The sequence below is a fragment of the Pseudonaja textilis genome, chromosome 16 (assembly GCF_049901715.1).
Source record: "Pseudonaja textilis isolate UNSWEBS1 chromosome 16, rPseTex1.2, whole genome shotgun sequence".
Lineage (NCBI taxonomy): Eukaryota > Metazoa > Chordata > Lepidosauria > Squamata > Elapidae > Pseudonaja > Pseudonaja textilis.
Genome location: NC_142005.1, coordinates 1373762 through 1389654, shown reverse-complemented (window position 1 = coordinate 1389654; position 15893 = coordinate 1373762). Strand labels below are relative to the sequence as shown.

Here is a 15893-nt window from a genome sequence, read left to right as displayed (position 1 = left end):
GAAAAACTAACAGTGGGGAAGAGGGGGAAAAAGAAAAAAAAAAGCAATGGCCTCGGTCTGATTTGCAAATGCAAAAAAATAAAATAAAATAAAGAGACAAGGGAAAAACAGAAAGACGTCATGCAAAAAAATCTGCCAGGAAATAAGATTATTTTGGTTCTGGAAGAGAAAAACCAGGAGAGAGAAAATTCAGGGTGTGGTTCAAAAAAAGTGGCTTGTCGTTTATCCATTTTCCTTTGGTCAGCGTTAAGCTTTGCATGTCAGCCTTTGCCGCTGACCTGGGGAAGGATGTGGGGCGGGGGAGCGTTTAAGTGACAGGGCCCCTCCTGATGATGTCATTAAAGTAGGCGGAGTCACAAATCCCGGGACCCCTGCATTAAATCACAACAGCAAATTAATTCCGTTCCTAATACGGTTTTGCGTGGGATACATGCCAACAGTGGGTCTTTATTTTCTGTATACAAATATAAGTCGTCTATTTACGCAGTCCTATACAGAACAGCCATTCGTTTAGTGACCGTTCAAAGTTACAGTGGCACTGAAAATAGCGACTTACGGCCATTTTTTCCACGACTGTTAAGCGTCCCCGCAGTCCCGTCAAAATTCAGACACTTGGCAAACTGACTTGTATTTATGACGGACACAGTGTCCTAGGAGGCGATCCCCTTTTGAGACCTAATGGGGAAGCCAGGTTCACTTTGCAACCAGGTTTCTAATTTAACAACTTCAGTGATTCACTTAACAACAGTGGCAAGGAAGGTCATAAAACGGAGCAAAACTCATTTCACAAACGTCTCATTTAGCAACTTAAATTGGGGATACAATTGCGGTTGGAAGTTGAGGACTACCTGTAATGTATTTGATCTTTATCCACACAATACTGGAGTCCGTGCTGGGCCATTGTGATAATTTTTCTTATTGCTTTTTGTTGTCTGTGTTGTCACTCCAAAAAGTTTGGGGTCATCTCGGGTTATCTCATTATCTCCTAAAATGCCTTCCTCCTTTTTTGTAAATATTTTTTGTAAATAGTTCCTAAAATGGTCTCAGGTTTCCTCAGGCTGTTCGGATGCTGAACTTGGCATGGGCTATTTAGAGATTGGGACTCGCGTCTGTTTAAAATCAGCTTAAAATCAGAGAGAAAGAGAGACAGAGAGAGAGAAAAGGAAAGAGTGAGGGAGAGGGAGAGATGGAAAGAGAAAAAAGGACGGAAGAAATGAAGGAAGGAGAGAATGAGGGAGAAGGAAGGGAGGGAGGAAAGAATGAGGGAGGGAGAGAGAAAAGGAAGGAAGGAAAGGAGAATGATGAAGGATGGTGAGAAAGGAACAAAGGAAGGAAAGAAAACGGGAGGGAGGGAGAAGGAAGAAGAAAGATGGAGAGAAAAAAGGAATGAGGGAGGGAGGGAGAATGGAGAATGAGGGAGAAGAAAGGAAAATGATGAGAGATGGGGAGAGAAAGGAACAAAGGAAGGAAAGTAAAAAAGGATGGAGGCAGGGAGAGAGAAGGAAGGAGAATGGAGATGGAGAGAAAAAAGGAAGGAGAGAAGGAGAATGGAGAGTCAGAAAGAAGGAAGGAAACTAAAGAAAGAAGAGGGATGGAGAAAGAAACGAAGGATAGAGAAAAAAGGAAGGAAAAAAGAAAAAACTTCATTTATTTCCAAGCAGCGTTTCTCAACCTCGCAACTCAAAGACTTCAATTCCCAGAATCCCTGCTGCCTGGGGAATTCTGGGAGTTGCAGTCTACCCATCTTAAAGTTTGAATTGAACGAAAACACGGCGCAAACTCCCCATTTTTTCAGTGTGCGGGTTTTCCTAGTTAGGGCCACTTACTTTGTCACCCGGTTTAAGCCGGGACCACAGCCAGGATGAGGGCCCTCAAGGCTGGGGGGGCCAGTGAATGACGAAGCCCCTTCCCCACCCGATCCTCTTTCTGACCTCCTTTTTTACCCCTGACCCCCCCCGCCCCCCCTTGCAGGAAAAAGCCGAAAAGGCGGCTCTCCAAGCCGAAATGCAAACCCTCCAGCAGAACACCAAGCGACTGAAAGAGGCGTCGGAGACGGCCGCGGCCCAACTCAGCCAAGTCACCCAGATGTTGGGGGGAGGTTCCTCCGGCCCCCACTGCCCGTGAGGAGGAGGGGGGAGCGCCCTCTGCCCCTCCACGGCCGGCCACCCTCCTGCTTGGCCCAGCCCTGGACGGCTCCACCCGATTTTTCCTCCCTCAGGAGCGGGGAGGGAAAAGGGCACCCCCAGGAGATCCAGGAATCCGAGGGTGGTTTGTTGCGGGGAAACAAAACCGCCACTCGCAAAGCCTTGCCTCGCTCTGGAAGTTCAGCCCTCCCCGTTTTTTGAGAGGGGAGGGAGGGGGCCGCTGCCTTCCCCCACCCCCAAAAGATGAAGCCGGCGGGGGGTGGGGGTTGGATAATTGAACGAGAAAAAAGACCCCGACGTGGCTGGTCGGCATAGAATTGACAGTTTGGAGTCCCATCGCTCCATCTCCGCCTCTTCGAAGGGCGCCTGGTTTTTGCCCCATCCTCAGGTTCAGCTGGGCGTGAATTTGAACTCGGGTTCGAAGGCCCCCCCCCCCTCCCCAAAAAGGGGAGGTGGGGGGGGGCGGAGAAGAAGGGCCACCTGGGATTCCAGCCTGCCTTTTCACCTTCTTTCTGGAAGTTGCAAAATTCAGCCACGGATATATATATTTTGGGGGCGTGCAGGGTCTCTGCTGAGCCCTCCTGGAGAAGAGCCCCCTCCGGGGTCTTCAGTGGGCGGGGGAGAAAGGAGGGCGGGTGGGGCAAAAACCTCCCGATAAAATGCAATAATTGCAAGTGGCTTCCAGGCAGGGTTGGGGTTATATAACTCGAGTCTCCTTGGAGTTTAATCTTCCCTTTCTCCCCCCACCCCCATTCCCACCGCACTGTCTTGGATGGCACGGCGTGCTTCCGGTTCAATTTACTGTGAATTATTATTATTTTTTGAAAGCTGTGATAGGACTAACCTCCTACCCTCCCAAATATATATATATATATATATCTATATATATCTTCTGAGTTGTCCTGTCCGGTCCTTCCTTTCACCTGTACACCTTAACCTGTAGAGGTTCCTGTAGAATGGGGCGGGGTTTGCTCCTGATTTCGTCTTCCCAGCATCGGCCCCCACCCCAAAATGGTGCTATCCATGACTTAGATTTCCATTCCTCTTCGTTCACATCCCCAATCCAACTGGGAGAGGGTCCACTTTCTGGGGCTCTTCTGTGTCTCTTGTAGTCCACAGTCTGTCCGTCTTTCCTTCCTCCCCTTTTCTTCTCTTCTATTTATTTTCCTTGGCCTCCCTTTTCCTTCCTTCCCTCTTTCATTCCTTCAGTATTTTGTTTTTTCCTTCCCTCTCCTCCCTCCCTTCCTTTCATTCCTTCACTATTTCCTTCCTTTCCTCCCTTCGTACATTCACTGTTTCTTTCCTTCCCTCCCTCTCTTCCTCCCTTCTTTCATTCACTATTTCTTTCTTCCACCCTTCCCTTCCTTCTTTCATTCACTATTTTCCTTTCCTCTCCTTCCTTCTTTCATTCACTATTTTCTTCCTTCCCTCTCCTTCCTTTCCTCTCCTCTCCCCTTCTTTCCTTCTTTCCTTCATTACTTCCTTCCCTTCTCCTCTCTGTTCTTTTCTCTGCTCCCTCCCTCCCCTCCAACTTCTTCACTCCTTCTCTCTTCCATTCCTTCCCTCCCTCCCCTACAACTTCTCCACCACTCCTTCTCTCTTTCCTTTCTTCCCTCCCTCCCTCCTACAACTTCTTTGCCACTCCTTCTCTCTTTCCTTCCTTCCCTTCCTCCCTCCCTTCTTCCCTCCCTCCCTCCAACTTCTTCACCACTCCTTCTCCTCTCCTTCCTTCCCTCCTTCCCTTCCTCCCCTCCAACTTCTTCACCACTCCTCTTTCCCACCTTCCTTCCCTCCCTCCCTCCCCTACAATTTCTTCACCCCTCCTTCTCTCTTTCCTTCCCCTCCTCCCTCCCATCCAACTTCTTCACCACTCCTTCTCCTCTCCTTCCTTCCTTCCTTTCCTCCCTCCATCTTCTTCACCACTCCTTCTTTCCTTCCCTCCCTCCTTCCCTTCCTCCCCTCCAACTTCTTCACCACTCCTTCTCTCCTTCCTTCCTTCCTTCCTTCCTTCCTTCCTTCCTTCCTTCCCAACTGTAGTTAAAGGAAGGCGTGTGAATTCCTTGTCTGGCCTTTGCCAAGGGCTGCATTTGAACTGAATGTACAGATTTTCCACCCCCCTCTTCGTGCAATAAAAAGTCTTCACAGCTCCACTTTGGGCTCTCTCCTCATCTTTTGGGGGACCCCGGAATCAAGCGGGGGGGGGAGGCCGGGGTGGTGGTGGTATGTGGTTCAATCCAGGGAGGGCAAAGGAAACCAGGACTAACCAGCAGTGGTTAAGAGTTGTAACTTTGTGGTCGTAAGTAAGTCGAGGGCTACCTGTGATAGACATCCCCCCCGGAACTCCATCACTGGCAGCCCAACTCCGACCCCTTAATTTGGGATTTTTCCTCCTTTCCTCTCTTTCTTTGCTGCTCTGGAGGAATCGAATGCAGGTTTCCTCTCAAAAATGCATTTTGATTGGGGGTCATTAGAGCAAAGCCCGGAATCGTTCCTCTCTTCAGGATTTTCATAGGGAAAAGAAGGGGGGACGTGGGGCAGGAGACATAGAGCAGAATTCCACTATTTGAGGGGGCTCCCCCAAAGAAGGAGGAGGGGGGGGTCAACCTATTCTCCAAAGGCAGGACAAGAAGCAACGGGTGGAAACTAACCAGGGGTGGGAAACTAACCAACCAGTTCGGCCTAACCGGATGTTAAATTTGCATTTGGTTCACCAAACCAGTAGTTGAACCGACTGGCTGGCCCCGCCCAGCCCGCCCCTCCCAGGAGTCTCCGCGCGGCCTGTTTTGGATGCAGGTAAGTGCAGGTTCTGCGTGAAGGCTCTGAGCAGGTGAAAAACCAGGCCGAATCGGAAGTGGGCCTGTTTCTGGCTTCCGGAGCCCGGGGGAGGCCGTTTTTTCCCCCCTTCCACCCCCCAGAGGCCTGAGGAAAGCCTCCGGACTCTGGGGAAGGCAGAAAACAGCCCTCCCGGAAGTTTTGGCAGGCCACACCCATCGTGGCCACGCATACCCAGCAATTTTTGACTCCCACCCCTGAAACTAACCCAGGAGAGAAGCAACCTGGAACTAAGAAGAAACGCAGTGAGCAAAATTAGCCAGTGGAACGGCTTGCCACCAGAAGTTGTGGCTGCTCCGTCGCTGGAGGTTTTTAAGAAGAGATTGGGCAGTCAACGTGTCTGAAATGGTATAGGATCTCCTGGGCTGGACTAGAAGACCTCCAAGGTCCCTTCCAACTATTCTATTCTACTCTAGTTTAATGAAAAGAAGAACTAGGGGGTGACATGATAACCATCTTTGCATTTGGTTCACCAAACCAGTAGTTGAACCGACTGGCTGTCCTAGAGAAGAGAGGGTCAACCTGTTCTCCAAAGCATTTGAAAGCAGGACAGGAAGCAACGGATGGAAACTCTTCAAGGAGAGAAGCCACCCAAAACTAAGAAGAAATTTCCTGACAGCGAGAGAACAATCAGCCAGTGGAACTGCTAATTGTGAATACTCCCATCACTGGAGGTTTTAAGAAGAGGCTGGACAGCCATTGGTCTGAAATGATCTAGGGACGTGATGGCGAACCGATGGCACGCAGAGCCATTTGTGCCGGCACACGAGCTGCAGGCAAACTTACTGCGCATGTGCGCGCCTCAGCTGATTTTTGGCTGGTTTGAGGCCTTTTTCGGCCTTCCAGAGGCTTGAGGAAGGCTTCTGCAGGCTTTTCAGGACGAAAACTAGGCCCGTTTCATCATTTCCTGTTTTTCTGGAAATACTGGAAGTGATGAAACGGGCCTAGTGTTTGGCCTGCAGAAGCCTTCCTCGAGCCTCTGGGAGGCCGAAAAAGGCCTCAAACCGGCCAAAAATCAGCTGTGAGGCGCAGCGCAGGTAAGGGGCCGGTAGGGGTTGGGGGTCAGTGGGGTTTGCGCACGCATGTGTAGGGAGCACGGGGAGGCGCGCATTGCCTTCTGGGTGCCGGCATATGAGTGCGAGCATGTAAGAAATCTGGAAAGATGATCAGCCCGGCTGTCCCCCCACGCACACCCCTCCCTTCCTCCTCGTGTGTGGGGCCCAGAGCCCCTCCTCAGATCCCTCCCCATCCCAGTATTCCAGCTTTGGCAATCTCCCTGGGATTTTGCTTCCCTGGGCACCCAACGCAGACCTTGGCTTGTTAGACTCGCCGGCCTGCTATGTACTTAGCGGTTGGGTTTGGCCATATAATTAAGTGGGCTCAACCTTCTTCGGTTTGGCCGAGCATTTGTCCCGTTGGCTCCCTTCCGTTCCCCGGCCTTCCCCATCTTCTGCGGCAAAGATTCTCTCAGATTCTCTCAGATAATCATGAGCCAGAAGGGACCTTGCAGGTCATCTAGTCCAACCCCCCCCCCCACACACACACACCTAAGCAGGAGACCGTATACCATTTATTGTGGGGATCCTCCCAACACTGGGAGGTTTTTTCCAGAAGAGTTCGGACAAGCTGTGTGTCTGCCACGACCACAACGGAGGCCCACCTTTCTCTTTGCAGCAATAAGTCGAGGACTGGCTGTATTTGGCAAGGGGCAGCAAGCTGGCTTTCTGATCTCTTCGTTATTTTGCAAGCATTCTGTTATTTGTGACTTCGAAAGGCCTCCTTTTGCAGACAGGAAAACACCCAGATCTGGGCATGAGGGGGAAAAAACCAACAACCTTCTTTTTAAGTCTTCCAAAGTTGGCAATAGTTTTAAGAAAAAAAAACAAAAAGAAAATTGGGGGCTGCTTTTCTGCTGAAGGAAGCGGACCGAGCAAAACGCCGGGACGGGATTGAAGTGGCTATCGTTTTACAGGCGTTTCCTACCGACCAGGAAATCGGCCCCGATGGCAGAAATGGGAGGGAACCTGGTTTGCGGTTTAGGATGGGTGCCCAGCTACGGCTGGACTTCCCGGAATGTCAGGGTTGGTCCAAAGCTGGAACAGCACAGTTGAAAACAGCACACCTTGTTGCAGCTTGTTTGTCCTTTCTTTCTTTCTTTCTTTCTTTCTTTCTTTCTTTCTTTCTTTCTTTCTTTCTTTCTTTCTTTCTTTCTTTCTTTCTTTCTTTTCTTCCCTACCACCTACGTCCCTCCTTTCTTTCCTCCTTCCCTGTCCCTTCCTTCCCTTCCTCCCTCTTTCAGGTTCCTTCCTTCTTCCCAATTTTCCTCATTTCCTCCTTCATTCCTTCCCTCTGTCTCTCCTCCTTCAACCCTCTCTCCTTTTCTTTCCTTCCCTCTTCCCACCTCTCTTCCTTTCTTCCCCTCCTCCCTCCCTCCCTCCCTCCCTTATTTCCTTCATTCCCTCCTTCTTCCTTCCACCTTATGTCTCCCTCTCTCCCTCCCTCTCTCCTTCCCTTCCTTTCCTTCTTCCCACTTTTTCTGTTCCTTTCTTCCTCTACCTCCCTTCCTTCATTCCCTCCCTTTCCTCCTTCCCTCTCGTCTTTTCTTTCCTTCCTTCTCCCCATCTCCCTTCCCCCTTCCCTCCTCAGTTCCTTTCCTACATCCTTCCTCCCTCCCTCTCCTTTTCTTTCCTTCCTTCCCTCTCATCTCCCTTCCCTCCTTCAATTCCTTCCTTTTCTACATCCTCCCTCCCTCCCTCCTTTCCTTCTTCCCACCCCACTTCCTTTCCTCCTCTCACCCTTCATTCCCTCCCTCCCTTCCTCTCTCCTTTCTTTGTCTCCTTCTTCCCACCTTCCTTCCTTCCTCCTCCCTCCTCCCTCTCTCAGTTCCTTCCTTTCCTCCCTCCTTCCTTCCCTCCTTCCCTCGTGTTTACTTCATCCTATAATCATGTCCAACTCTTTCAGGACTCTTGCCAGAGAGAAGCGACCACGGACGGTGTACCTCTTTAAGACAGCGGAGTTGGCCAGTTCAGAGTTCCCAGAAAGGCTCTTGCAGCAGAGATCCAGATTTTTTGGGGGGGGGGGGGGGGGGCGGGGGCTGCCTGCTGTTTCTGTTGCTGTTCAACCCTCCCAAGATCACAGCAGAGCCAGTCTTCCAGGTTTTTTCTAATCCGCCTCCCCAAGTCTATTACGCCTGAGTCCAAAAATCAATTTTGCTTTAAAAATAAACAACTCCAAACCTTTCCAGAATGAAGAATGAAAACACACAGCTCAGCCTCCCCGGAGATGTTGCCAGGAACAGCTCTTGCTGTCTTTGGAGCCTGAACAACAACAATTGAAAAGAAAAGAGAAAGGAAAGGAAAGGAAAGGAAAGGAAAGGAAAGGAAAGGAAAGGAAAGGAAAGAAAAGAGAAAAGGAAAGGAAAGGAAAGGAAAGGAAAGGAAAGGAAAGGAAAGGAAAGGAAAGGAAAGGAAAGGGGAAAGAAAGGAAGGAAGGAAAGGAAGGAAGGAAGGAAGGAAGAAAGAAAGAAAGAAAGAAAGAAAGAAAGAAAGAAAGAAAGAAAGAAAGAAAGAAAGAAAGAAAGAAAACAGATAACAGATAATCAGAGTTGGAAGGGACCTTATAGGTCATCTAGTCCAACCCCCACCCTCGTCCAAGTGGGAGACCCTACACCATTTCTGACAAAAGGCAGTCCAATCTCTTCTTGAAGGTCTCAAGTGAAAAGAAAGAGGAGAAAAAGAAAGAGGAAAGAAAAAAAGATGAAGGAAGGATAGAAATGGGAGTGAGATGGAGGAAGGAAGGAAAGAAAGAAGAGGAAAGAAAGAAAGAGGAAAGGGAGGAAGGAGAAGGAAATGAGACGGAGGAAGGGAAGGAAGGAAGGAAGGAAGGAAGGAAGAAAGAAAGAAAGAAAGAAAGAAAGAAAGAAAGAAAGAAAGAAAGAAAGAAAGAAAGAAAGAAAGAAAGAAAACTTGTGCCAGCCCCCGACCGTCTAGATAAAATTTCCTGGGCACTTTTAAAAAAACGTTAAAATTCCACAGCTCAAGCACAGGATCAAAAACAGGCATACAATTCCTGAACATTGTCCCAAAAATACATTTGCTGCACCAGAAAGGAACCAAGCATCAAGTATCAAGAATTCTCTAATGTTTTGGCAATACAATTTTCTGCTTGGAAGAAGAGGAATGTGTCGAGAGTGCTGTTATTCAGAAATACACGTTTGAAGCCCCCTCCTCTTTTCCCCCTCCCTCCCTCCCTCTCCTGCACCACCCTTGCTTTCCAGATAGTGAAAAAAAATAAAAAAAATTAACCCCAAGTCCTCAAAAGTTTTCCATGTGAAATCAAGAGTAACTCTGAGCATGTACAAAGAGAAATTCCCTCCCTCCCTATTCCCCACCAGCAAATAGGCGCCTAGCTGGGAAAATAACTTGGCAGAAAAGTTTTGGGTTTTTTTTTTTTCCAATTTTCCCTTTGACCATTCAGAAAATACACTTAACTTCTATGAGACAGGAAAATATCCAGCAGGGCCTTAAAAGCAAATTCCTACACGGAAAGGTGTCGTTTTAAGCCTTCCCTCCTGGTGCCATCCTTCTGATTTTTCTTACATTAATTCCTAAAAAAAGGCAGCTAAACCCTTGAACTCCACACTTACAACAAGAACAGGGATGAAATCCTGCCACAGGGGAACCGCTTCACAAAACATGAATTCCAAAGTTTGTTTTTTTTAAATCAATTTCCTCTGAACATTATTAAGAAAGAACCAAGAATTAAGTTTCACTTGAGATTTAAAAAAATAATAATAAGTGCCTGGTTTATGCATTAAAAAAAACCCGCACCACATTAAAGATTTGCGTGCACCTGAATTCGCCACAGATGGAGTTGCTTTTTAAAAAATGCTGCAAAATTCCCAACTTTTTTTTATTTTATTTATAGGCCAAGGTGGGATGGAGACAACTTGGGAAGTTGGACATTTCAAATGCGGGTGGTCCTCAACTTAACAACCATTTTAAAGACATTTGTTAGGTGAGTTTTTACGACTTTTCCTGCCACGGTTGGTTAAGTGAATCCCTGCCGTTGTTAAAGGAAGAACATGGTCGTTAAGTGAATTTGGCCATCCCAATTGGCTTGTTGGAAGACCGCAAAAGGGGATCACGGGGGACATCTCCCCCCGGGGAAACTGTGACCGTCATAAATACAAGCCGGTTGTCCAAATTTTGATCAAATGTCCACAGGGATGCCTGTAAAGGTCTATTTTTCAGTGCCGTAAGTAACTTTCAACGGTCACTCAATGAACCGTTGTAAGTCGAGGACAGCCCAACTTCTTTCCCGCATTTTACACCCGTGGAAAATTCTACATGTTCCTTTCACACATGTAAGAAAACGCACAAGAAAGGTTTAGATTTTTTTTAAGTCTTTTTTTTTTTTTTACTATTGCTTCCCTTTCACAAATATTCTCCCCATAAAGCAACACCCTCTTTTTAACCCCTTCCCCTCAAAGGAAGCTTTATAGCAAAGCTTTTTCTAAGCATTGTCCCCTCCTCCATCTGCGGAGAGCTAATCTGGGGGTGCAGGGAAGAGACCTCTGCATCCAAACCTCCCCATCTCTGTCTCTCCTCTTGCTGAAAAATGACAAATGCAAAGTTTTCTCATCCAGGCGCACAAATCGGCTTTCGCTTCTACATGTTCTGTCTGGGGACATTCGGTTTCTGCCACCTGTCCATCAAAATGTCTAGGAAAAGTTTTAAAAACCAGCAGGTTTCAAATCTTTTCAGCCTCGGTGGGAAGCCTCTGCCAGCTGCCTTGGGAAGAAGCAAGAATTACAATGGCTTTTTGGGCCAAGAAGCCGGTACAGGGCCAAAGTTGCCGGGCAGGCGCCGAGTTTCGGAGAGCACCGTGCCGGCGGCGGCATGGAGAGCCAGGTGCTTGCCTAGATAAGCCCTCCGTCGGAAGCGTTTGGGGCAGTGCGGGCAGCCGTAACTCCCCTCCGAAAGTTCGGGGTACAGCAGGGCACCGGAATCGCGGGCCGGTTTGGGGTTCTCGTTCTCCTTGGTGCCCTCTGGGTGTCCCTCTTTCCGGGGCTTGTGCCAGCGGCGGTGAGAAGCCAGGTTGGCCGGGCAGCTGAAAGCTTTGCTGCACTCGTGGCAGCGGTACTCGACCCGGGCGATGCGAGAGCAGCAGTGTTGTGCCAGGGCCAATGGGCCCGGGTAGGATTCCTGGCACAACTGGCAGACGAAGGCGCCCAGCAAGACCAGGCCTCCTCGGGCCACGCCGGCTCTCTTCAACGGCTTGGCTTCGGCACAGACTGAGCCCAAACCAGGACCTTGCGAGGTGCAGGCTGGTGCGGATTCTCCTGGTGCCGGAGACCCAGCATTGAGGTCCCGGTCGTGGCAGCTGGAGAGTGGAACCGCACTGATGTGGCGCAAAGGTGCCAGGCTGGGAATCTGGGATTCGGGCAGCTGCCCAACATTGGGCTGTCTTCGATGGGTTGCAGGCCCCGGTGGGAAACGTTCGTCTGGCGGAGTCCGGATCCGGTATGAGACGGGTGCTCCTCGGTGCGTCCTCTTCACTAGGAACCCGCGTGGCATTTTAAAGGGGAGACTTTTTTGGGAAAAAAATCTGGAAGAAGAGAGTTGGCGTCTTTGGACCACGGTGCTTCTCCACCCAGATGCTCCCGAGACGCCGATGGGCTTCGTCCACAGCTGAGAACCTGTGGCGCGGCTGCTCGGCTGGGCTGGTGCGTCTTTCCTCCTCGCTCGGCTGGCTGCAGCTGGCCTGTGTGGGCAGGGGCGTCTGCCCCCCACCCCCCATATAAAGGCCTGGGGCTGCTTTTGTGCAACCTGGAGGCCCCAGATGGCTGGTGTGCAGGAGCCAATGGGGGCTGATCTGGCTGCGTGGCTTCAAATCCCCGGGGATGGGCGGATGGGGGGGGCGGATGGCGGGAGGAGCCGGGGCAGCAGATGGAAGCTCTGGCGTGTGGACCCTGCCATTATGCAGACCGGGGGCACGGATGGCACACGCCAGCACAAAAGGGATGGAAGTTGATACCCTGGGGAGGCTGAGAGCATCAATGGGCCCTGCAAGGGGGGGGAGGAGGGAGGAGGAGGAGGAGGAGGAGGTGGAAACCAGAAGGCCAGATTAACCTTTTCGGGCCCCTTGCGCAGAGGGAGGCAAGAAGCGAAGCCCCTCAGACTGGATTTAATTCCACCGGTGGGAGACAAAACAGGTGCCAACTGGAATCTTGGCTTGTTCTGGGTTTGGTTGTGTGAATGCAACCTGTTGAGTCAGTCAGTGCCCCTGGGTGATGAATCAGACCAGTTTAGACACCGAATCAGTCAGTTGTGGAGCTGCGGGACGACCCCAAGCCAACCGCTGAAGTTCCCTCCTTGTAGAAGGAGGGCAGGGGAGAAAGGTTGAAGAAGGGGTGCCCTTACAACTAGTAGAACTCAGATTCTTCCTGCTGTTGTATTATTGTAGGTAGGGGGAAAAAATGCCATTAAACAGGGCAGGATCTGTATGCAGGCAACAGTTTTACGCCCTTGTAGAGGCCACTTTGCAGCCTTAGCAACCCTTAGAATGGGCGAAGATCAACTCCCAGAATCCCCCAGCCATTAAACCAGAATTTAATGTGAGCACACGTAGCTCCCTGGCTCATTGTGGTATGTTGGGCCTTGAGGAAGCAGCTCGTGCAGCCATAGCCGAGATTAATGTGGTTTGTGGGTTTGGGCAATGAGTGAACTAAGGCCATTGTGGCTTATGGAGCAAATCGTGGCTAATGCATTGCTGGGCCAGTCAAGACTTAACAAGACAATTGTGGTTACTCTGATCAGAGTAAAGCTTTTTCCTTCCTTCTTTCCTTCCTCCTTCCTCCCTTCTTCTTTCCTTTCCTTTCTCCCTCCTCTTTCTCCTTCCTTCCTTCTTTCCTTCCCAGCTTCGTTCCTTCCTTCCTTCTCTTTTTCTCCTTCTTTCGTTCACTTTCACCTTCCTTCCTTCCTTCTTTCTCTCTTGGCTTTTTCTTTCCTTCCACCCAACCTTTCCATTGCTCCTTCCTTCCTATCTTCCTCCTTCCCTTCCTTTCCTCCCTCCCTCCCTTTTCTCCTTCCTTCCTTCCTTCTTACCTTTGTTTGTTGCTTCCTTCCTTTCTCCTTCCTTCCTTCCTTCCCTTTCTCCCTCCTTCCTTTCACCTTCCTTCCTTCCCTTTCTCTTGGCTTTTTTTCTTTCCTTCCATCCAACCTTTCCATTGCTCGCTCTTTCCTTCCTTCCTTCCTCCCTCCTCCTTTTTTTCTCCTCCCTCCCTTTTTACCTTCCTTCCTTCCTTCCTTCCTTCCTTCCTTCCTTCCTTCCTTCCTTCCTTCCTTCCTTCCTTCCTTCCCCCAAATAAATGCCTCTGCAAGCCTGCACAGAGGCCACATGATTTTTTTTTCAACTTACGTGTAGAATATCTGCTTGCGTGCGGGAGATGTAAGTAAGATGCCTTGAGGGTGGAAGGCAGCTCCAGTTTTGAATCTCTCGGGGTGAGTTGTAACGGGAACTGAATGGTGAAGGAAAAATGCTTGACGCATACGTGCAAATCTTGGTCTCCGTCCACATTTCTTAGGCCTGAGAGCTGCTCCCAAAATTCAGGCTCCGTCTTTGCCTCGTATATTTTCGACCAGGGAGTAAAAGACGGCAGGATACCAAGGTCAGTCCAGAGAAACTGAAGCCCTCTTTGAAAACAGAACGGCAAACACGGGGTGCAAAATGGAGTTTTAGCCGTAGATTAAACAGCAGATTTATTAGAAGCCAGCAAGCAAGCGAGGACTTTTATTCCCGCCTCTGAATTATGACCTGTATCTAATTTCAACAATTTCTCACTTGCTTCGTCTTTCAAATGTCCTAGAGCAAAAAAGCCATTGGATTAGCCTGAATACTTCGCTCTTTTCTTCCTGCAGGGCTGGAAGAGGCCTTGCTAGATCAGCCCTGTCCTGCCCAGCCCAGTCCTCGCAGGTAGGCCCTCTGTACATGCTCAGGGGCCCTTTGTTAAGGATGGCTGGGATGATGAGAAGGTGCTCCAAGGTTTTAGCCTGGCAGTGTTCAAGTCAGATCCCCAAGTGTCCAACAGGTAAAGAGGAGGAAGGGATGAAGAAGGGAGAGAGGGAGGGAGGGAGGGAAATAGTGAATGAAGAAAGGAAGGAAGAAAGTAGGAAGGACGGAGAGTGGGAAATAGGGAAGGAAGGAAGGAAGGAAGGGGGAGTGGAAGGAGAAGGAAGGAAGGAGAGAAAGAAGGAAGGAGAGAAAGAAGGAAGAAAGGGCAGGGAGGGAAGAACAAAGAAGAAAGAAGAAGGGAGGAAGGAAGGAGAGGAAGAAGGGAGGGAGGAACGAAGGAAGGATAGAAGAGGAAGAGAAGAAGAGAGGAAGGGAGGAAGAAAGGCACAGGGAGGGAGGAACAAAGGAAAGAGAAAAAGAAAGAAGGAAGATAGTGGGAAAGGAAGGAATAAAAGAGAGGAAGGAAGAAGGGGAAGGAGGAACGGAGGAAGGAAAGAAAGGAAGAGAGAGGAAGGAAGGAAAGAGGAAAAAGGAAGAAAGGCAGGGAGGGAGGAACAAAGGAAGGAAGGAGAGGAAGAAGGGAGAAAGGGGGAAGTAGGGAAGAAAAGGGAAGGAAGGAAAAGAGAGAAGAGAGGAATGAAGAAAGGAGAGGAGGAGAAAAGGAAGAAAAGAAAGGAAAAAGGAAAGGGAAGAAGGAAAAAAAACAGGAATCTGATCTTGCTGGCCAGGAAAACCCACCCATTTCCACGAGAGATTCTCATTTTCCAATGCAGCTTCGGGGGCCGTTTCTTCCCTTCCACCCTGGGGATCCCCTTCCAGGGCAGCTTGGCCAGGACTCTGGGACACCAGAGAACCTCCGGCCAGCCCTGCCGGTTGGCCACCTTCCCCCCCCCTCCCTCCCTCCCTCCCTCCCTCCCCTTTGTTCAGGGTTTCATCTGGGCGCATTGTTTGAGCCCAGCGCAGTTGGTCTTGGCCTCTCCACCCTGCAAAGGGGGAAAAAGGAGGTGGGTGGGTGGGCAGATGCTTCCCCTTCACCAGACCCTCCTCCCTGGGGATGGGCGGGAAGGGGGGAGGGCAAGGAAGGCCTCCTGGTGCATTAACATTTTGCAGCATGCGTGCCCTCCCCCTTCTCTGCCCCCTCCCCTCCCCAGGAAGCCAAGGAGTGTGTCTGAATAGCCGGAGACACGTGCCTCTCCTGACCTCCTGACTGCCCCCTCCCCATAAAGCTGCAGGGGGCTTCCTTGCAGATGCCAGACAGTTAGACACCTCCCCTTGGCTATCACACACACACACACACACACACACACACACACACACACACACACTATATATATCAGGCCTGGCTGCAGTTAACCCTTTCACACCAAGGCCCGTTGGCCAGAGACCAAGGGCAGAAAAGTTGGGGTGCACAACCACCAGAATGTTAAAAATAAAAAAAATCCGTGTCCCAAAATGGTTGGCGGCTTTATGAGGCCTGTGGACTTCCAACTCCCAGAATTGCAACGTATAGAACTGGGATGGCGAACCTATGGCACGCATGCCACAAGTGACACACATTTGTGCGGAGCACGTGAGCCGCAGGCGAATTTACCTCACTGCGTATGCGCGTGCCTCGCGGCTGATTCCCCCCCACCCCTTGGTTTGAGGCCTTTTTTTTGGCCTCCCGGAGGCTTGGAAAAAGGCCTCAAAGAGGCTTTTCAGGCCGAATTATAGGCCCGTTTCGTCACTTCTGGTATTTACAGGGCTTGCAGAGACTCTGAGAGGCCGAAAAAGACCTCAAACCAACTGAAAGGTGCAGTGCAGGTAAGGGGATGGCGGAGGGGGGTATTGCGTGCGCATGCGGTGTGGGGAGGGGGGCGTGCATTGCATTGTGGGTGTTGGCATGCTAATGCGTGCGTGCTG

General features: G+C 50.1%; 1 protein-coding gene and 1 pseudogene across 3 annotated transcripts in view; one reads left to right on the top strand and one right to left on the bottom strand.

Moving 5' to 3' along the window:
• SIPA1 (signal-induced proliferation-associated 1) overlaps positions 1-4294 on the top strand; it is a 51166-nt gene extending 46872 nt beyond the window's left edge. Inside the window, exon 16 of one of the 3 annotated variants that reach the window (XM_087914148.1) lies at positions 1972-4294. In XM_087914148.1, coding sequence (XP_087770274.1) covers positions 1972-2124 — 153 coding nt within the window. In that variant the 3' untranslated portion in view covers positions 2125-4294. The remainder of the gene's footprint in view (positions 1-1971) is intronic. The other 2 variants (XM_087914146.1, XM_087914147.1) reach the window with 2 other exon arrangements.
• Positions 4295-10580: 6286 nt separating this feature from the next.
• LOC148124548 (insulinoma-associated protein 1a-like) lies at positions 10581-13969 on the bottom strand (annotated as a pseudogene).
• Positions 13970-15893: the final 1924 nt, after the last annotated feature.